This window comes from Chionomys nivalis, chromosome 6 (genome assembly GCF_950005125.1).
Source record: "Chionomys nivalis chromosome 6, mChiNiv1.1, whole genome shotgun sequence".
NCBI classification, from domain to species: domain Eukaryota; kingdom Metazoa; phylum Chordata; class Mammalia; order Rodentia; family Cricetidae; genus Chionomys; species Chionomys nivalis.
In genome coordinates, this window is record NC_080091.1 from 61022406 (window position 1) to 61045828 (window position 23423).

Genomic DNA, 23423 nt, shown 5'->3' on the forward strand with positions numbered 1-23423 from the left:
GTTCTATTAATTTTTGATCCATTTTAAAGTAATTTTGTAATTTTATAATGATTGAGAGATGTGAATATAAGTTTATTCTTCTGCAAGAATATATCTAGTTTTTTCATCATTTGTGACATAGCCTGTCATTTTTCCAATGTATATTCTTGATGTCTTTGAGAAAATGTATGGCCATGACAATACCATGTAGGCAAGCCCTGGAAACATATATATACATATGTGTGTATATATGTAGCATTTTACAAGCTGAAAAGGTTATACTGAGGAATACACATGATATGCATTTGCACACATGCACATTATAACAATTGATGAAAAAGAAGATCTAAATCTGAAGTTAAGCAACAAGGGGTGTAGGGGACAGTTTAGAAAAAAAAGGGGAGAAAAAGCAATGATATAATTATAATCTCAAAAATAAAAGATAATTTGTAAAATTATATTCAGTGTCATATGACTTTGTAGCTGGGTCCTCTATGCTATTACACTGGCTTCCATGCCTGTTCTTATGCCAAAACTGTTTTTATCTTTGTCAGTCTGTAGTATAATTAGAGATCAGATAATGTGGTATCTCAACTGTGTTCTTTCTGCTTAAAATAGATTTAGTGTGTGTGGTGTTTTGTGTATATATGAATTTCTAATTGTTTTTATATATAATCAAAGCTTTATACTAGTCAAATATAATTTTCTCATTTCATCTTCCCTACTACTTTCTTAGTGGATTAAATAATGAAAAATCAATATCTAAAAGATATCCTTACCAGTCTGAAATAGAGGACAGTGGTTTTGCAAAAGCTGTTCAATTTTGTTTGCTTTCCTATATATTAATTTTAGGGCTAAACAAGTCCTCTACCACTAAACTACTCCTATATCATAGGATAAGTGTTTCTTAAAAGTCCATGAGGTTTATAAGTCTGATACTTCTTGATGATGCATCTAAAGCTAATATTATAAGAATAAAGCACTAAGATTTTCCAAATAAATGAGTCAAAATTAAGAAAATATTTTCATCTTAGAGTTTTGCATGCTTTAAGTAACTACTTTAAATTCTAACTTGCATTACATCAAAGAAATACCATCATTAACTACATTAGCATGAATTTTGAATCGACAGTACAAACTTATCTAACACTCAATATACACACCAGACATTTTAAAGTGTTAGGGAACATTGATATATACTATCAACCCTCTATATCCATGGATAATGCACCCCGGGATTCAGCCTACTGTGGATTGAAAAATCCTCAAAGAAAAAAATTTGCATTATTATTGGTGTGTATTGCATTATTAGTCTTGAAATGTTGGCATCTTGGCTGCATATGTATAAATTTTTCTCTGTAATCTTTGTGTGTTTGCAAGTATAAGTGCAGGTGCATGAATGCATGAAACACACGTCGGTGTCAGAGAACACGCTTGCTTTTTGGTCAATGATACCTTATTTGATACTGGGTTTCTTATGCTTTTCTACTGTATCCATTCAAGTAGCTGGCTCGTGAGCATCTGAAAAGACTCCTATCTCTTTCACCCATCTCGTCAGAGAGACACTGGGATTGAAGATGCTTGTTATTTAGCCTTTATCTGGGTCATGGAACTCTAACTCATGCCCTCACACTTGTATGTCAAGTGTCTCTCCCACTGAGCCTTGTTGCAGATGCTGTCTTCTGTTCTAACCATGACCGAACCTTTTTAGTTGTCATTATTTCTTTAAAAACACAGTTATAGCAGGTTTTTGATGACACTTCTATTTTAGATTTTAATTTAGAAATGATGCAAGATATATTGATGAATTCATAGGCTATGTGTAAATGCTGTACATTTTATATAAAGAGTTTAATTGTATAAAGATTTTCTTTCTTGTGAAGACCTGAAAACCATAACTTGTGAATACAGAAAAGGCATTAGCTATCATAATTGTATTTTTTATGGTCACAGGATGAATGGTCTTTGATTTATATTAAAGAAATAAACAGCAAAAGCAAAAGAAAATAAAATATCTTGTTCAAAGTAACATAGCAAGGAAATAGTGTATATGAATTTAAATGCTACAAATTCAACATAATATGAGTTATACTACAAACATTCTTGTATAATTCCCCAAAACTATTTGATTTATTCATCCAATTTTGTCTTATTTTAACATTGAACTGGTATGTCAGTGCTTTGATTGATTTCATTACATATGTAATACAGAAAACCCTGCACCAGACACCCATAGGAAGTTATGAATAAGAACAACTTGTGCCTATGAGCTAGGCAAATAAACCAGGAACAGTCATACAGGCCTGTAGTCCCAGCAGCTTTAGAATTTGAGGAGAGCAAAAGGAAATGTTGCTCAAGGCAAGTGGGTGGAGCTTAGTTGGAGATCTCAGAAGAAGATGCATGAAGGAAGATGCAACATTTGTGAAAGGATGCAGGACAAGAGCTAAGATAGCAAAGAATGAAGTTTCTTTAATAAGAGCTTCAGAAGTAGCAGCAATGCAAGCGGCAATATCCGTAGGCTGCCTGAGCTCAAATAACTTGGTATTTACATTGAGCTAATTAAATGAAACTTTCTAGATGTTTTCCTTTGAACAAACGATGTTATCCTCTCATTGGTGCTCAATTCTTAGTCACCCTTCATTATAAAATTATTACCAACATGAAAACCTCTTGCGGAGAGTTCAAGTCCCAGCTTTAACACCGTTGCCATTCAGAATTGTGCAATTATTTCCTTCATACACCAGATTTTACACAAAGACCCAGAACTACTACCCATGGTATCTAAAGAATCAATTACAAATACTGCTTTCTAAGAAGAAAAGAGAGCTTTACCAGAATCTCTCTGTTGTCTAAAGCTTCAGTTTCACAGAAGACATTATGAATTAGAAAACTTCCATATGTATGCAACAATTATGATAATACTGTCCTTTAAACAAGAGAATGAAGTCTCAGAGAAGTTAAAGTCTGTCTCAATTACAAGGAAAGAAGAAATAGAGCCATAAAATGAATTAAGAGATGACTCTAAATCTTCTTTGTATCAGACTATACTGTTTCTCCTAATGGCCTTCTTTCTGTTATTACAATACACTATCCTTTATGCTCCCTCACTTTCACTACCAATAAATCATCAGTTTTGAAATTTATGAAGTGTAAAATAATTATTTTGTCCCTAAAACAAGTTACTCCATGCATGGATCTTTAAGAAAATGAGGAGTCATTTTTTTGTATTAATAGCAATAATAATAATAATATTTTTTTTTTTACTTTTCAAACAGATGAAATATGGAATATCAGGGCTACCCTCCAATTTTGAGAAACTAACAGAAACAAAATCCTGGGTTTTCTTTTTTTTAAGCATTAGACTTCAGCTAGTACAGGAACAGCCATTCCTGAAACACGAACTTCTACCTTAATAAAATGTCAAAAGCTCAGTGACTCAGAACACTCACTTCTGCTCTGTATTTCAAGAGATAACAAGTCTAAAATGAGCTTCAAGGATCTAACATACCAGACTTCAATTATCAAGTCATGAAAACTAAGCAAAAAACTTTGTTTCTTTGCTTGTTTGGGGAGGAGGCAGGTAGTAGGAAGGAATAAAAGGCTGTAAATTTTTTGCCATTTGTGTATTGGCACAATATCACTTGACACTGTGAGAAACGAACCATATGAGTGAGGAATTGAAAGACATACCTTAATTATCTGTTTTTTTGAATATTCCGTTTGTATTATGAACAAAATCAATAAATTTGACATAAACCTGACATAGGGCATAAACACGAAAAAGATACGCAAACTCAGTAAATAAAATATGGCTAAAAGTGCAAATAAAGAAAACTAACAAACAGAAGCATAATTAAGAATGTGTGTATGAGTTTGTGTGTGTGTGTGTGTGTGTGTGTGTATGTGGTGTGTAGCACCAGTTTCCCCATGTAACCCCAGATAAAAGTCTGTAAATATTTTTATATAAATTTACAAGGCAAATCAAATATTTACATGGAAACAACCAACCTAAATAATGCAAAAGTTTTGACAAGCAGAAAATTTTGGAGGGCTAACACACCTGATATCAATGTCACAAAACTACATTAATTAAAATGTTATAATTATAGTTAAAATGTTATAATTTGGGCTCTAATTTTTTTTAAGAAAATGAACAGTTTAGAAGTTGACCCAATGGTATAGAGGTATGATAGTTGGTTGGAGGGTTTTTTATTGTTGTTTGATTCTTGGTTTTACTCTGTTTTGTTTCAGTTGAATATGCAGAAGCAAGGGAGATCATGTGGGAATAGTAAACTTCAATTGAGAGGCTTGTACTTTGGCAATCTGTTGGGCATTTTCATGATTAACTGTTGACAGAGGGGACTTAGTCCACTCTGCGGGATGCCATCTTTGGGCAAGTGGTCCTGAGCTGTAGGAAAGAGAATATGGAGCACACAAGGGAGAGCAAGAAAGCAAGCAACGTTCTCTCATGGTCTCTGATGTGCTTGTTTGCTACCTCCCACTTCCCACCTGACTTCACACACTAACTTCTCTCAACAAGGAACTGTGATGTGGAAGTGAAAATAAATAAACCCCTCCCTCTCCAAATTGACTATGATCTTTATCACATCAAGGGAAATCTAACTAGAACAGTCCTTGGTTCCAGGAAGGGAAGTTCTCTGACAGATATGACAATGTTGACTTTTTTTTAAATAAACCCGAGAAATTTTGAAACTATGGATTTAAAAAAAAAGTGTTTGAATTCTACTAGCAGGCTGTGCTTTCAAGAGTCTGAAAGCTGGTACTGAGAGCAAAACTATCAAGACCCACCTCGCGAGGTTTCAGAAAGAATCAGGAACAGTAACACCAACTGAGCAAGGGACTTCTCTGATAGTGTTTCGGCAAAAAATGTGGTTACTCTCTGAAAAGGTGATAAGAACTTTCCTGAGGTTAAATTTCAAAATAATTGACTCATTTATTTGACAGGGTTAATTTCGGGGAACCATAATATTGAATGTGTGGCATGGTTATTAGTAGTGACTGTTACCTAGGTATGCAATGAAATAGAGCAAGTGGAACAGAGAACACAGAATGTGCAGTTTAAGGAAACAAAGAACACCGCTAATGTAAGATCACAGCCAAGGCTTGTGCTTAAAGACATAAGGGGGTTAGTGCCATTAAGGAGACATATGTTCTATATTGGAATAAAGAAAAGAGTCCTCGCAGGTCAAGACCCACCCAACTAAGCTTCCAACCTGTGAAAGAGATCCTGAGGCCATCTTCTACAAAGCAACCAAAGAAAAAGGCTGTTACAACAGCATTCTAGGAACTTAGGGTCTATCCCAAACTGGCTGAGTGGTGCTGGTTTTAGAGTCATGAAGGATACAAGAGTAAAGCAGCCATGATATATCTGTCCATGCTTTCAGAGCTCTACTAAGGCCAGGCAAGGGGAGGCTCTGAGAGAGCAAGGGGCTCTGAGAAGCCATTTCATGAAGAGGCGGAAGTAAAGCTTGGCTTCCAGGGGAGAACCCTTATGGTAAGAAGTCAGATCTTTAGTATATCTGCCAAAGAGAGCTAGGTGCTTGGAGAAGAATCAGCCCAAAGAAAATAGTTGTATTGTTGGTAACAAACATGAAAGGGCAGAGTCATCTAAGCCATTTGGCACTGGACATGGACCTACAAGATATGGTGATTGGCCTGCTGGGTTTTAGTCTAGTTTTGATCTGGCATTTATGCCCCACCCCTCCTTTTGGGATGGCAATGTGTATTCTGTGTTATTATACACTGGAAATATGTAATTTCCCTTTTCGTTTTACCGTGGGTTCTAATTAAGACACTGCCATGAGTCTCAGAACAGACTTTGGATGTTTAAATAGTTTAAAGCTGTGAGAAAGCCTGAGAGGCCTTTTGAAGGTGGATAAAATGCATTTTGCATTTATTGGTCATGACCCTATGGAGATCAGGAAGTGGGATGCAGTGATTTGAATGGGAAGGTCCCCCATAAGTTCATGTATTTGAACACTTGGTCACAAGTTGGTGGAACTGTGTTTACATCTTCTTGCCATAAAGTAATCACCATTACAAACTCTAATCTTCTAGAAACAAAAACGCAAAGAAGCTCTTTCTTCTATAAGCTACCTTGGTCACAGTGTTTTATCACAGCCACAGAAAAGTGACTAATACAGCAACTCAATATGAAAATTAATGCTTTCTTAAAACTATATTGGAATGATAGAATAATTATACGTCAAATAGAAATGAAGTTAAAGAACTTTGAATCACATGTTAAAGCATAAATAAAAGACAACTTACAGATATAAACATAAGTATATAAAACTACATAATACTGAAAAGGCATAGAAAAAAATCATTCATGAAGATAGTGTTCTGTACAATGTCCTAAGTAATTTTTATGCACATAAAATTAATCAATTAATTGATTTTAAAAAAATGAAAGCATTTGCCAAGCCTAAATACAAGAGGAGGTTCTCAGTCTTACTGCAACTTGATATTCCATGTATTACTGATACCCATAGGAGGTGTCACCTTTCTGAACAGAAACAGAGGAGGAGTAGATTGAAGGCAGCAGGCAGCAGGCAGAGGGGAATTGGGAGGAGGGAATGGAGGAGAGGAAGGAAGACACATGCAGTCCAAATGCAAAAGAGAGATAGAGATAGAGAGAGAGAGAGAAAGAGAGGGAAGGGAAGGGAAGGGAAGGGAAGAAGGGAAGAAGGGAAGAAGGGAAGGGAAGGGAAGAAGGGAAGGGAAGGGAAGGGAAGGGAAGAAGGGAAGAAGGGAAGAAGGGAAGAAGGGAAGAAGGGAAGAAGGGAAGAAGGGAAGAAGGGAAGAAGGGAAGAAGAAGGGAAGAAGGGAAGAAGAAGGGAAGAAGGGAAGAAGGGAAGAAGAAGGGAAGAAGAAGGGAAGAAGGGAAGAAGGGAAGAAGAAGGGAAGAAGGGAAGAAGGGAAGAAGAAGGGAAGAAGAAGGGAAGAAGGGAAGGGAAGAAGGGAAAGGAAGAAGGGAAGGGAAGGGAAGAAGGGAAGGGAAGGGAAGGGAAGGGAAGGGAAGAAGGGAAGGGAAGGGAAGGAAGGAAGGAAGGAAGGAAGGAAGGAAGGAAGGAAGGAAGGAAGGAAGGACGGAAGGAAGGAAGGAAAGAGAAATGTGAAGACAAACAGGAAATAAGTTTCAACTATCCTACATTCTTATTAAGAAAAAGGAGATGTTTCAAGGTGATGGGTCAAGTAAGAAAAATTTCACTACAGGAGTTTGTTCCAAATTTTATTGGAACTTCAGATACATACACACACAAAAAAAAAATCCCCTTCAACAAAAATCTTAAAACGTCCTCCAAGGATATATAAGACCATTGGAGCCAAATTTACATTTCTAATCTAGACTGTTTAACTTGCAGTGTTAAACATAGCTCTTAATTTATACCAGGCTTGTTATAAGTAGGTTTCTGGAAATGTTGATGAGAGCTATAGCCATAAATTATAAAATTGGGCAACTCTTTAGGAAACTATATGGATGGTGCAGCATGCAAAATAATATAGTTACAAAAAACATATTCATTGTGCAAAGGTCTTTAAGTAATTGCATATAATTTTCAATGTCAATTTCTTTTAGGATCAAAAAAGACATATCAATTAATGAATTCCATATATAACAGAACTATAACTGCATTTAAGATTAAAGTACAAAAGTCTTTAATTTTTTTTTTTACTACAGTCATGTGGCCCTGTTTATTATTGCACTGTGGTTTAGTTCACCTAATTGGTGGCCAGGAAGAACATGGTGTAACAGAAATGCTGAGACTGGAGAGATAGCACAGTTGTTAAAAGTGCATGCTGCACAAACAGGAAGACCTGAGATCTATTCCCTACCACCCATTTAAAAAAGAAGAGATCATCATGGTATAGGCTTGTAATCCTAACCCCACAGAGATGTGAAAAGGAAGACAATAAGGAGCATGCTGTACAGCTAGTCATGATGAATGAATGATTTTCAGGGCCAGTGAGAGATCCTGTTTCAAAACATACCTTGGAGAATAATATAGTAAGGTACAAGAAAAGGACCTCTATGTGGACATACCCAAACTCATGAACTTATATATACATATATAATATACACATAAATTAATATCTTAATATTTTAAAAATGAGCTCTGATTAAAACTTCCATATAAATCGGTTTGCAAGAATTAGATAGTAGAAGACATTTCTCTTTATTCTGCTACTTTGTTGTACAACATTAATTAATTTATAAACTATACTCATTGGTATACTTAGTACTACTTTCATATGTAGGTATATATGTGTGTTTATATGATATACATATACATGTATGATATGCATATATGTATGTGGGTATATATATGAATCCATACATAATTACAAACAAAATATATAAACACAAACATATAATCCATTCTTATTTATAACAGTTATGCTTTGAGATCCTGAGTAAAACCATGACTAATTCAAACTAGTGACTGTGATTTCTTTTCCTATATGTGTGTGTGACTATGATACATTTTAATTTGCATATTGACATGGGACTTCCATCTGTATGCTATGAATATGTTTTATTACCACTGGTTATTAAAGAAGCTGTTTTGGACAATGGATTAGTACAGTAAAGCCAGGAGGGAAATTCAAACTGAAATATAGAGAGAAAGTAGACGGAGTCAGAGAGATGCCATGTAGCTGCCAAAAGAGACAGACTCTTACCAGTAAACCACAAGTTTTGAGGCAATACCTAGTTTAATAGAAATAGATTAATTTAAGATGTAAGAGTTAGTTGATAAGAAGCCTAAGCTATTGGCTAAGCAGTGTTGTAATTAACATAGCTTCTGTGTGATTATTTCCTGGGAGGCTTGGAAATGAACGAGTAGTCTCTGCCTACAGTATTTAAGAACAGTAAGAGATTAATGACAAACATGCATAGAATAACAGAAAAATACAAAAGTACACTATATAAAATCACACCAAAGCAGCCTCTGTTCCTCTTCCATCTTACCTTGTTACACTGTCAAAATTTCATTTAAAGGAACTATCTGATGTCTTTTCTGAATTGAGAACAACTTGACTCTTGCCCTTTGGTAACACTATTAAACAAAACAAAACAAAAAAAAAAACCATTGAGCACAAGCACTGTCATATAAAAGTAGTCAAACTGGTTACCAAAATAGCTATTTGATTAACAAGTGGCTTTCATGTATTTTGTGCATGTGCCGAACAAAAAGAATTTGTATGAACCCATCTGGATGGAATGGAAAAGGTGATATACAATTATCCTACATAAAATGCACCTAGCTTTCATATATAAACACATATGTATGTATATGTTTAAATATAAGGTTTTATATATATGCATACATGTATATGTTCATATGTGTGCATATATATATATCCCTTCTTTCCCTCACAATCTTCCCTCTTCTTTTATAAGTCCCTTTTCTACATTCATATCTTTATATTTAATCATATATTTATGTTTGTGTGTTTATGAGTTTTGCACAATGCTCTGGAGACTGGTAAACTCATATGTGGGTAGGGTTGAAAGTAACTGTGTCCAGAATCCATCAGTAAGTAGCCAATAGATCATCAAGGCAGGCTATGGTTCTGTGAGTCCATCCCTGGTTTATGCTTGCTGATGACAGGGTCAATCTTGTGCAAGAAGTTATAACTGCTTGAGATCATGATTACAAGGACTATGCCATGAAATGATACGTACACTATCTACAAGTTTATTTTAAAGTGATAAGGTGAAGACGTTTACCCTAATTATTGTGTGTCCATGTTTTTGTGTTAAAAAGAGATAGGAGGGACAGAAGGAGAGGGGAATGAAGGGAGCTAGAAAGTAAATTGGGTACATTTTTAAAAGAAAATCTCAAGAAGGGAACAGAGGTATTCCAACGGTCTCAAACTCATAAACAGAATCTTGTGGAAACCGAAAAGTAGGTACTTGGAAACCAAAGAGAAGGGAATTGCAGCAAAATTGTTTTGTGCTAACCAAAATAAGCATGAGACTATTTTTGGTAGAGAAAGAGAAGTTTTTCTAAAGTCTGGGAGGCAATACTGCAATAAAAATGATTGACTATAACACGACAGGAAGAAATGAACGAACTTTGTTCCAGCATGTTAGACCTCGGGCAGCCTGGCGCTAAAAGCACGGAGTAAAAGAGAGTCCAGTGCAGAAACAAGTCTCTAGAAAAACCTGGGGCTCTGTCTTTACTAGATAGTTTGGGATAGAAACAATACATCAAAAACAAGATCTCCTGGAAAGAGTAATAATTCGGGACCCGGAGAAGGACCATGAAACACAGATTTAAAGGTGGTTTTATTTTTTTTTTTTTACAGTCAAGTAATAATCCTCATGTCAAGCTTTTACTTTTATGGATAATATGTTTTAAATTATCTCCACTGTTGGTTTTCTAAAGCTTTACATATTTTTATCCAAGAATTTCCATATTAAATGATATATTAATAATGTGTTCTTTGTTGATTTTGAATAAACTGTCAAAATACTCATATCTATCACATTTTTCTAATTTCAATCACTTTGGAAAATCAAACTTCTCCATAAAAAGATGACTATAAAAATTATAAGAATATTAAACATGTAAGTTTTCTAATTTATAGGTAATCTGCACATTTTAATCAAATTCATTATAACTAGTATATTACAAATTAATCCATAATTGCTATTTCTTTGGGTTCAGAAGTAGGTGACTAACACCGAAACAAGAAACCCATAGAAATGCAATTTCAGATCACCCCCTCAGACAGAAATTACTCCACCTTTTTAGGTCTTAGAAAGGATGTGTTGAGAGTGGCAAAGTCAAAACTAAATTAATTCCATAATTTACAAAAATAATCAGACATTACACATTCATAATTGGATATCAAATTCAAGTACCACACTACCTAAGCAGAACCAAGGTTATCAGTCTATCTATAAAATAACAGCAGAAAACTCAGAAGACTGGGGACAACTATATAAGTCAACCAGCTCCCAGAAGGAGGACAGAAAGAGGAGAAGGAAATGTCAGTCCAGCCAAAGAAACAAAGTGTTGCTTTTCTGATGGTGTAGCAGAAGGACCACATGACTTCAGGACTCACTAGTGATGTCCTGAGACTGAGCCACAGAGTAGTGAGTGTAGCAACTCTTGAGCAATTTTCTTGCTTAGATGAAGCTTTCTCCAAGAAATGCAGCAACATAAGAAAGTCATATACATGGAAATCAAGTGACCTCAGTGGCAGGAAAAGCAGAGTCACTGAAACTGGGAACTAAACTGTACTTTATAAATGTTTACTAAGAGTTACATGTATTTCCATTAGAAATAGAGGAATATCTGTGTATCCAAACACAGTTGTTGATCCTTGAGAGATTGTAATGTTTTTGTTGACTCTAATGCTTCCGGGGTTATTTAAGAGCATTTTGATGGTGACCCAGGATAGTGACCCCCAACTTTAAAATGGCTATATCACTTGAGGATATTGATAAAAAGCCAGGTGTTGATTGAGTGAACCTAGTAGGGCTGCATAGCTGGATTCCTAATGTGCTCTTGTAAAATGTCCTTGGTGCTATTCCTTGACCTGTCCAACCTACACACACAGAGGCAGTTTAGGAAGTTAAAATAAATAAGGCTAAAATTTTGATGTACAAATTGATAGAAATTACCCAGTTTTTCAAGATATTAAGTTTCTATTAAAAGTAGAAGTTTAGATCTAAGACATTATCTTTGTCTTTGGTAATGCTATTTAAACACTGGGGGTGGGGAAAGAAGTCCTCTTTACATAAAGGTTACTTGGAACTGAGAAGAATCACTCATTACAACTCTTTGGAGAGTTTCTCTATGAAAGGCATTCTGCAATTCATCAACAAGGTCTGACTAGGTACCCTGGAGACCATCTCGAAGTGAGACAGAAAGCACTGTGCAATGGAAATGAGCCTACCTTTGGCAGCATAGACCCCATTCTCCCTCTGATTGGCTGTGTGCCTTGGAGCACATGTGTGATCATCACATCAGATGTAGATATGAATTTCAAAGTAAACTGATTAAAATCAAGGCCCTAAGGTGAGTGTCACAAGAAGAGGTGGTTTGATTCTTTCTATCCACTACACCTACTGAGTTCATCTCAAGAAAGAAGCTCCCTCACTGAAAGGAGAGCCACCTTTTCTGAGCAACACATTCACTTCAGAATGTTTCACCATTGCTTTAAAAAATAAGATTACATCAGGAAATGTGGAGTGACCCCTTCCCCCAGCCAAACCATATAGAATCCTTGCAATGCCCAGGGAACCAAATGGATTCTTCTCACTGACATATTTTAGTATCTATCTCCACATTAACCAGTTAACTAGAAAACAAGTTCTGTTTACATGATCCAATTATACTCAAACCTGGCCAGTGACTTATTCAATAATACATAATTACTGAAACATCACTTCTTGAACATCTATTATGTGACTGGAAAAACACTTAATGTACAAAAAGTCAATTAATAGTAAATTTATTGGAAAAGCATAGTAATCCGTTAATGTTGGAAAATTGCATTTGTTACCAAAACAAGTAAATAATGCACAGTAAATAAAGCAAACCAGAACCAGCTTTAGTTAGAAGCAATTTATAAGGATCAACCTTATTAAAACTTAAATATTGGCATTGTCTGGAAAAAACAAATTAACAAAGCAGTTTATAATTGTTTTCAGATTGAGCTACATAAATGTGTGGGTTGAAATATTTTAATTACCTTGATAATTGACTTCTTGGTTACATGAAATAAATCAATAATGATGATATTCGGGGGGGGGGGACTACCTAAACTGGCCCTGAGGTCATAAGAATGGGAGTGTTGTCTCTGCCCCTCATTAGCTGCAGCACTCAGAAAAGTGGCCCCTACACCTTGTCTAGGCAGCACAGTATAACTGGCCCTGAAGGTGTAACTGTGGGAAAACCACCTCTGAGGATGTGAAGGACAGAGAACTGGCCCCCATTCTTGCTCATCACTTCAAGGGGTTAACTAGCTAGGCCAATGCTGGAGAGCTCACCCTGGCCTTGAATACAGCGGAAAGCTGACTGGCTGACAAACCCTGCAACTAATCAGGCCCAGAATCAGGCTTATGTATTGGTCCACACCAATATCCATCCCGTCTGTGATCTTCCGCAGCACGGAGGTGGGTATCCTGAGGATGCAGAACGGCAGAGGATAACACAGGGCAGCAGTAGAATGTCCAGGAAGAGTCCCAGTGAGGACTGCCCCAGCGTTGCTGGTGTAGCAGAGACCAGAGGCTTCAAACCACACCAATGTCACTGCAGTGAGTGTCTGCATGTAAAGATGTATGGATAAAGGGGTTTACTGCGTGACTCTGTGTTACGGTGCATCTTCCGTGGTGAACTTTTCCCATTCTCCCCCTTTTTTCTTCTTTATTTTTCTTAAATTTTATTTTACTTTATTTTATCGGGGAGTGGGCTGGGATCAGGAGGCATAATGTGAAAGACACAAAGAATAAATAAAAAGTAAAAAAGAAAGAAAGGAAAGAAAAGAAAACTACCAAAACTTTCCGAAGCTGAACCTACTCTACTGTTGTCATGGCAACACACGAGAGGAAATAGCTGATGTTCAACAATAAGAAGGAAAAACCTCTGAGAAAACAATGAAACATGACTTGTCATTGCATATATTAGTCAGCCTCCCTAGCATGGCATTTTAAAATCTTCCCAGATGATTGCTAGGTTGTTGACATGAACTTCGTGTAATCTCCTTGTCTTCAAACAGACCAACTCCCTAGATCTTCCGCCATTCCACAAAGCAGCTTCAGTGTCTGTATGGAGAGGAGTAGGCGTTCAGAGAGTCACATCCTTATGAGAACGAACTGCTGTCAGTTATTCCTGAAATGAAAAATGTAGCCAAAATTTCTTCTCTCGAGAGAAGGTCCCAGGCTCACCCCAAACCCTACTTCCAGGGTTGGTAGTAAGAACAAGATTTAGGGCCACAAGAAATGAAGAGGAACTTGACGGCAGTTTACCTATTTCCCAGATCCTAAGTGTCACTTAACCGTGACAATTATTGCTGTCATATTTTAGCAGGTAATGAGAGGTAGGAAAAGCATTGGAATGCATGAATTCAATGTACTTTCTTGAGATCAAACAATCCGTCAGACAGCATTAAAGACATTTTCATGCCTAAGTCACACACAACATGAACTGCTACTATGTTTCCCAGACAGGACATAAAGAATAGTGGTATAGAAACACTAATTTTTAAGGAAAATAACAATTTAATAAAAGAATATTTTTAAATTAGTTTTGTATTTTAAAAATCACACTTTTTCTGATATTTGGAAAATCTTCCACTTGATTTTAATAACCACTTGTAATTCACATTTATCGCATCTGAAATAATAACAAAGAATTGATATAGAAGAAAGGCTATGAACATCCTCAGTATATTAACATTGTAACAGAAGCAGAATTCTGAATGCTCGGTAACACCCCAAAATGTCTTTTAACAGCTTTTCTATCATTGAGTCATTCTAGTTTTATGTTGGTAAAAATATGAATGCAAAGTTATTTGATTAATAAAATTAATTTGCTGTCAACAGTACGAACTAACATACAAAAATCTTGTTCAAAACAATGCTAAATACTCAAGGATATTTCAAAAACATCTAGAAAGATGAATAATAGTTTACTCATTCCATAATTAGTTCTGAGCCTGCTATAGAAGCTAGTCATTAAATATCTGAATTCTGTTTAACATAATTGATATATATGCATATGTAATACCCCTGATTAGAATCGATTCTATAAATAATGCATGCCATTTACAGCACACATCATTTTGATTTGTTTTCAATACTTATTTTAAAATATATATGACTTTTATTTCTGTATCTGATTTCTGAAAGTAGACAAAATATTCACGGAAGTTTTTGATATTCAATGACTACTTGATTTCTATTTAAATATACTCAAAGCACTCAAACTAGGGGCATCATCATTCAACAACAACAAAAAAAATCAATTAAAGTCAAAAAGTTTAATAGAAGTTAGTTTTGACTCCCTTCTCTCTTGTTAACCAGATAAGTTTATCTTCGAAATGTAGCAGTTTGACCATTCTATAACCCCATTGAGCATAAGTTTTCCACTTTGCATTTTACTTTTACTTTGGAGATTTTCTTTATTTTTATCATTTCACTTATCCAATTTCCTTACTATTATCTTTAAATCACTCACTTACCTTTGGCAAATCTCTTTACACTGGCTTAAAAATCCCTCAATAACTAAAGAAGAAAAAGCTTGAATTGTACTCTTCCAAGTCAGTATCCTTATAATTAACTGTTTGATGCTCTATTATCTTTTCCTCAACCCTTTACGTTGTTAAAGAGCAAAGGCAAGTTCTTCATCAATAAAGGTCTTGAATATTTATATTCTGCTATATTTGACAGGTTTGCTCTGTTGTTTTGTAGGCCAGTAATTATTTGGAAACTAAACTCTGTGGTTACAAAAATATGAAAAAACTAATTTAATAACTTTTCTGTAAGCACAAAATTATCTATCCCCCGTTCCCTAGTGCCTAGATACATGTGTGTGAGAGAGAGTGTGTGTCAGTGTGAGTATGAGTGTGTGTGTGTGTGTATGTGTGGTATGCTCAGAGTAAATAACAAATATAAGAATTCAAATTAACTATGAATATGAGATGAGGAATTCATTTTTCCCAGTGCGAACAAGGGCCTTCATAATAGCCCGTACCCTCTATTAAAACAAAACACCACAAATTAGATGACTTTTAAGAAAGTGAATGTATTTCTCACAGTTCTGGAAGCTGAGACACCTAACTTCAAGTCACTACCAGATTTGGTCTGTGTTTGATAGAAGTGTCATTGTAGGTATTTTCTGACACCAGGAAGCAAATAAGCATCTCTCTTTAGTAATATATAACATTCATGGTCTCCATCCCCATTTCATAGTCACTTCTCCAAAGCCCCCATCTACTAACAGCATCAGTTTGGTAATGAAGGTGCAATAGGTCAGCAGCAGGTCCACCTTCGGATGGGCTAATGAAGTGGCCCCTTAGATGCACCTCAGTCAAAGAATGGATAAAGGAAGTATGACACATTTATATAATGGATTTTTCTCATCTGTAAAAACAACAACATCAGGAAATTTTAAGGCAAATGGATGGAACTAGAAAAAAAAATCATACTGAGTGAGTTAACCCAGACCCAGAAAGACAGACATGGTATGTAGTCAAAAGTGACTATTTGCTCTCAAGTAAAGGATAACTATGCTACAATCCACAGACTTAGGGAGTCTAGGTAACAAGAAGGGCCTGAAGCAGAACACACTAATCTCGCTGGGAAAGAGAAATAGAAAGATCTCCTGGGTAAACTAGCATAGTACAGACTTGAGGGATCCAGTTGGGGGATGAGTGGAAGGGGGGAGCACTGAAATTGATGACTGGAAACGGAACATTTGGGAATCCAGTAGAAACCTGATGCAAGGGAATCTCCCTGGAATCTACAAGGATGACCCCATCTAAGAATCCTAGCAATAAGGGGTATGTAGCCTGAACTGGCCATCTTCTATGATCAGACTGTCATCAGAGGACATTTATTTATCCAGGACCTGATGGAAACAGAGGCAAAGACCCACAGTCAAACTGAAAACTGAACTCAGGAAGACTACTGAAAAAAGGGAGAAAGAATTGTAAGAGCCAGAGGGATCGAGCACATCATAAGAGAACCCACAGAAACAAATAACCTGACTCATAGGAACTCACAGAGTCAGAACCAAAAACCAGGGATCCTCCAAGGGCCTGACCTGGTCCATATACATGTGTGTGACATTTGTATATCTTGGTCTACTTATGGGACTCTTAACAATGAGAACATGAGCTATCCTTAATGCTTTGACTGGCTCTTAGGGACCTATTCCTCATAGTAAGTTGTTTGCCCAGCCTTAACACAAGGGGAGGTGCTTATTCTCACTGCAACTTGATATGCCATGCTTTGTTGATACCCTTGGAAGGCCTGCCCCTTTCTGAACAGAAATAGAGGAGTGGTTTGGGTGGGGGAGAGGAATCTGCGGTTGGACCTAGAATAAATGCCTACACATACATACATGCATACATACATACATACATATATATAAATACATATATACATAAATGATAATAATAAAATGGTGGAGTTCTAAAATCAATAGGAAAAGAGGGTTGGGATTGCTAAGGGAGGGAAAAAAATGTAAGCAACGAGCAAACTATCAGACATGCCCTCCAAGCTGAAAAAGAGCCCAGTCATCTTATGTGATGTTAAGCCTGAGATAATGTTGCAGAATCCAGGGCGGATTACGGGAATGGAAACTATTATTGATCTTGGAGCAGCTGGCATCCTGAGGGTCTTCCTGGTGGAATGATTACATGTTACTCTAGGGTAATGCCTGTTTCAAAGAAAACACGTTGCTAGTTAAAACTTTTATACTTAAATTTGTTCATTGCTTTTCTATGATTATATATATTTTTATTACTGAGTCATGGTAAGAAAACTGAGGCTAGGAAGCAACACCATATAAATTGGTAACTCACTCCTTGGAAATAAGTGAATAAATACAGATATCCCATAATACCAAAATTATTTTGAGGTGCTGAAATGTGACCTTCTTAACTAGGAAAATGTTTGTAAAACAAGGTTTCTCTTGTCAAAGCGAGACTTAACTAGCATTGTGGTTGAGAAGTTTATTTGCACATGCGTCAAAAAAAAAAAAAGAAAGAAAGAAACAGGTACCTCATAAGTGAAACCGAGTTCAAAGGGAGTGATTTAATTGTGTACTGCAACCACCAGGTGTTGCATGCAATCACACCTCATAATAAGACATTTCCCTATCACGGGAATTCAGCTTTACTGCACATTCAATCATGTTTCCCAATAGGTATTTTTGTTCAGTGTCTCTTTCTTGCTGCTCTTATATCAGAAGTAGGTAACATGATGGGGGAAAAACTCATTTTTGCTTAAGTGTTAATGTGTTTTGCGTATTCGCTAAGTATCATTTATGTGATAGATGGTTCTCACTCAATGCTATGTACATGTGAACTTTTTTGAGAATCTAGATGTTTGAAGTGTATAAAAATACAGGAAAATATATAGGCTGCTAGACATAAATAGAAATTAGAAATCTGACTCAAGTTGATGGAACCAATAAAGCATTCATAGTCCATTTACAAAATGGAGAAAATGTATCTCTTCCCTGGACAAAAAAAAATGTATACAAAAACTTGTACCTCCTCTTACAATCCTTGCTGAGCATTTAAAATCAAGCACACCTGAACATTGCAAGAAGGTGGCAGTTCCTTCCTATATATGAGAAAACCCAAAAATCTACCGATAGTCAAAGGAAAATACAAAACTCTTCGGAGATTAAAAAAATAAAATTCCAAGTATAATATTTGGTTTTTCTCTACTTGTGCAATATGTAATTCAATAAAGTACTTTTAAATGTTCTATTGAGGGGCTGGAGAGATGGCTCAGCGGTTAAGGGCACTGATTACTCTTCCAGAGGACCTGGGCTCAATTCCAGCACCCACATGGCAGCTCACAACTGTCTGAAAATGCAGTTCCACAAGATCTGACACCTTCACACCAATGCACATAAAATAAAGTTAAATAAATTATTTAAAAATGTTCTATTGATAAGGCAATATTATTCTAAATGCACAATTTAGTGATTTCTTTTCCCATTGCCTTAATCTAGAATGTTGTAAGAGTTGATTACTACCATTGTCCTCTGTTTACAGGTGTGTAGTCTTGAGATTAAGTTCACAGCAGTGGGAAAGAATGAGGACAAGAGAGTGATGCTCCGGATGACACTCTCTACTCACTAATCACCGTCAGTCTTCAGTGTAATGAAGGACATCTTTTTAGTCTTCATAAATTACTTCTGTAGCTTCTACCTGATTCCCAACGGAACCATAAGTCCCTACTCTGCAGATATCCAGATGTCTTTTTTTTTTCACTTTTATTGTATCAGTCTTTAAACATTTTCTCAGTCAATGCCAAGCTCAGGTCTTGTAAGGACCAACAGACAACTCCGGCCATACCTCATACATTGTTGCCCTAAATTTTAGACATCAGTCATGAAAATACCCATTTCCACTATTGCCAATTTGATTACACCTTTCCTATATGGTTAAAATGATGTGAAGATCACTGTGGAAATTATAAAACTCTGGACTAATTGTACAAGCTAGTGCTTGTCAATATGCATGCAGCTGAGGCTATGCTGGCATATGAGTCCTGTAAATCAGAAATTTTCAGAAATAATGTATAAGATACTGTGAGGTATATAGAGAGAATAAAGAACATGTTATCACCTGCAGCGCATGTGTATTAGAAGTTTCTTTATATGACTTTTAACTAATATAACAAATCATGTCCCAATTTTTTGCAAGCAAATTGCTTGCTTTCAATTTCCAGTACATACATTGAATCTACGTGTAAAGGTAATGAAGGAAGAAATGGGACACTTTGCCCCTTGATAAAGGATTGAGCAATTGTGAGCACTGTAAAAATAACCAGAAAGAGTCCTTTGCCGTTCACCATTCAGAAACTTCATTGTGAGAACTGCATTTTGTTAGACTAGAATATGACCACATGTATATAACTTCACAGTGTTCTGCTTCTCACAACTGTAGGTTGGTACTCTGAAACATCTTTCACCTTGTATCTAACAGAGGTACTAGAAGCTTAGCCAGCAGTTCAAAGCATTCAAAGATACTAACACCCTTGCCCTTGATTTATATGAGCTTTTGCCCTAGGATGAATTAATCATATTGTCCTATTGAAAAGGAAAAGAAGTAAATAAAGAAAATAGCAGATAGGAGGTTATAAAAGCAGTTTTTTAAATTCTTCTTTTTATGCTATGATGGATACAAACTTTATCTGTTGCTGTGATAAAAATACATGAGCAAAAACACCATAGAAAGAAAAAAGGCATTTTTTTTTTTTTGCCTCATAGCTTTAGAGGTTCCCATTGATAATTAGTGAGGTTCTGTTTTCTGGGTGTTGAAGGAGAGGCATGCTTGTTGGTTCTGGCCATCTGGCTAGTAGACTTGAAATAATCACACAGACACTGTACTATTTCAATCACTGCTTGACCCGTTAGCTTTAACTTCTTATTGGCTAACTCTTACATCTTAATTTCTAGTATTCTGTGCATCATCTTGAGGTCGTGGCCTACTAGCAAAGTTTCAACACCTCTATCTCAGGCAACTCCATGGCTTCTCTCTCTCAGCTTTCCTTCTCCCAGCATTCAGTCCAGTTTCCCCTGTCTAAGTTCTGCCCTATCAAAAGGCCAAGGCAGTTTCTTTATTCATTAACCAATAAAAGCAGCACATGGACAGGCTGACCTCGCATACAATCTGGGGGCCTCTGCAAGGTAGCATACCATCATAAACATATGTAAGCAACACTGAAAGGGAAAATGTGCTGATCATAATCTACATTCCAAGGCTGCATCCTCAATGGCTTACCTTTCTTTCACAAGGCCCCACTTTTTGAAAGTTGCATCATTTCCCTGATACAGTCACAAACTGGCAACCCAGCTTCCAGAAGTTGGTCTTGAGAAGTACTTTAGTTCCAAACCATTACCTAAACCTTTTCTTGCCCTATAGAAAGGGAAACATAAATTTAATTCTGAGTGTGTTAGCATGGATCTGCCTCATCTTCAGACATCAACACACTGAAATTAAGTCTTTATTGTATGAACATTTAGTTCATTTCCGTTTTAAAAAATCGGAGGCTTTCCTTCACCAGGTCAACCTGCTTTGGTCTCTTTTGAGGGCCCTTCTCCTTCTCTGCTGACTTTCTGTTCCATAGGCACCTATCCATAATTATGGTCCTCTTCTAAAGAAAGATTAAGTAGAATACCACTAGTCTTTAAGAGAAATGGACTAGATGTCTACAACTTAAGCATTTCATAAAGTGTTCCCTTTTTCCTTAAGAGAGGAAGAATTGGCAGTAACTTACTTCTATGCTATCGGGTGCCTCTTAGCAAGACTAACTCTGTTGTAACACTAACATCTGTCAGTTTTCCCAGAAGACTGTGTGGGATACCAAACAGCTTTGGTCTCTGGATGTGAGACTTAGTCACCAAATCATGTTCTTGGCAATTATCACAGTTCTGTTATACAAAGATGTGGCTAGCATGGACAAATAGTTCTCAAATTTGGGCAGGCATTCAAATCACCTAGTGGGGCCTAAGTTGCCCTGATCTCTATGCACCTCTCCTCAAACTCTGGATTATTAGAGTTAAGGTAAGGCCTGACAATGTGACTTTTGAACAAGCTCCCAGACAATCCTCATGATTCCTATTCAGGGAACACTACCTGAGAAACAAGCATGTATTTTAAAACCCGCTCTGCTATAGAGGGACACCTCTTCTGTCTTGCATTCTATTATTATTCATAAATATTACAAAATAGCACATTGTAAACTGTATTTTATAATCAATAACAATCTGTCACGTGCTTATTTCCTGCCCCCTTGCATGACAAGCATTTTGAATATACTAAGATTTGTTGACTTATACACTATAAGAGTTAAAGAAAAGCCGGGTGGTGGTGGCGCACGCCTTTAATCCCAGCACTCGGGAGGCAGAGGCAGGTGGATCTCTGTGAGTTCGAGGCCAGCCTGGTCTACAAGAGCTAGTTCCAGGACAGGAACCAAAAACTACAGAGAAACCCTGTCTCAAAAATCCAAAAAAAAAAAGAGTTAAAGAAAATAACCACAAATTTTAGCTATCAATTTAATGATAGCATTTTCCATCTTCAAAAGATGTGACTATCACAGTGTTAACGAACACACTAGAATGTTCTTAATAAAGTTAATTTGACTTAATCACTTCCAGAACGACAGGCAGTTGTCTTTGCTTTTAAATTTAGCTTGCCAGTAAAATAGGTTGTGAGATCTTTACATATGTGGGTGAATAAATTGCATTCTAAAATACATGAGGTTTCTTTCCTAATATTGGCACTCAATGTTTTGTTTTAAATCTCAGTTTTACTGCCTTGAATTGGTGGTGATTAAGTGCTTTTATTTTCAAAGACTGCAGGGAAATCTTGAACTTAAAGGAAAGGCTATCGGAATTTTAGCTGTAGCAGGAGTGGCAACAGGGCTCTGTTATCAAGAGTGCTAATTATTTATTCACACCTGGTTCACCACTGATTAACAAAACCTATTAAGGCCTTCCCTTTAAGACCTATCTGTTGACATGTATTTGCAGCTGTTGTTGGTTTTTTTCCAAATTAGCACATTATGTGTTTGGAAAACAGACCAAAACAGCTGCAATGTCTGAATGCATTCATTCTGTACTCTTCTCGGAATGCTATTTAAGTTGCGTGGTAAATGATGAAGTCAGGGGGAAATGCACTGTTAACTCTATGCTGCTACTACGCTGAGTCTCGCGGAAATGGAATGATAAGAAAAACATTAAGAGTTCAGCCTTCGCTTTGGATACAGATTCTCCGTGTTTCAGACGCCTGTCCTTCAGTAATTCCTATAAAACAACCTTACTACAGACAGTCTCAGTTTATGTTAGCAAATCCTGGAAAATATAGCTAAAAATAATTAAAAATGGGCATAAATGTTTATTAAAATACCATTACCTTGTTTTTCATAAAATGTAATCATTAAAGCACTATTGGCATCTTGGCCCTTTCTAACGTCTTCTACCTTCAGGTTATAACAAAAAATAAATGCCATTGTTAAAGGCTACATTAACAATTGAAAATATTTTTTGTGTGTTTCAAGTATTTATTTATTTATTTTTTTTTTTTTTTTTTTTTTTTTTTTTTTTTTTTTTTTTTTTTTTTTTTTTTTTTCGAGACAGGGTTTCTCTGTGGCTTTGGAGCCTGTCCTGGAACTAGCTCTGTAGACCAGGCTGGTCTCGAACTCACAGAGATCCGCCTGCCTCTGCCTCCCGAGTGCTGGGATTAAAGGCGTGCGCCACCGTCGCCCGGCGTTTCAAGTATTTATTATTGCCACTTTATTATTGCTTCCTGGAGTGAAATACGTGGCATTTCACATGGTTTGGAAATCTTCTACCTCCAAAGTTTTTTATTGATCGGGACTCAGGAAGACTTAGAAGTCAGGGGATCCCCCTTCAGTTTAAGATATTGTACAGACCAATCCCTTCTGTGCTAGGTAAGCAGGACAATGAGAGAAGCAGTCTGAGATATGGATTAAACTTTCACTCAAATATGCTTCTCCTTTATCTCATATTGCAAGTCATGGAAAACAGGTGGCTCTTGCTGATCCTCTATTGTAGGTCCCATTTCCCAATAATAGTTGTGTTTCAGAAATGACAGACGGGACTGCAGGTGAAAATTCTTCTCTTATCATTGCAAGCTCTGACAGTACAATGTTCTCTCAGTCATTACTTCCATGGAGTAATAAAAGGCTTTTT

At 36.4% G+C, this 23423-nt stretch overlaps 1 protein-coding gene across 1 annotated transcript in view; it reads right to left on the reverse strand.

The window, feature by feature from the left end:
* The window catches only part of LOC130876343 (actin, alpha skeletal muscle), a 30121-nt gene extending 16828 nt beyond the window's left edge, over positions 1–13293 (reverse strand). Inside the window, exon 1 of the mRNA XM_057772867.1 lies at positions 13013–13293. Coding sequence (XP_057628850.1) covers positions 13013–13293 — 281 coding nt within the window. The remainder of the gene's footprint in view (positions 1–13012) is intronic.
* Positions 13294–23423: the final 10130 nt, after the last annotated feature.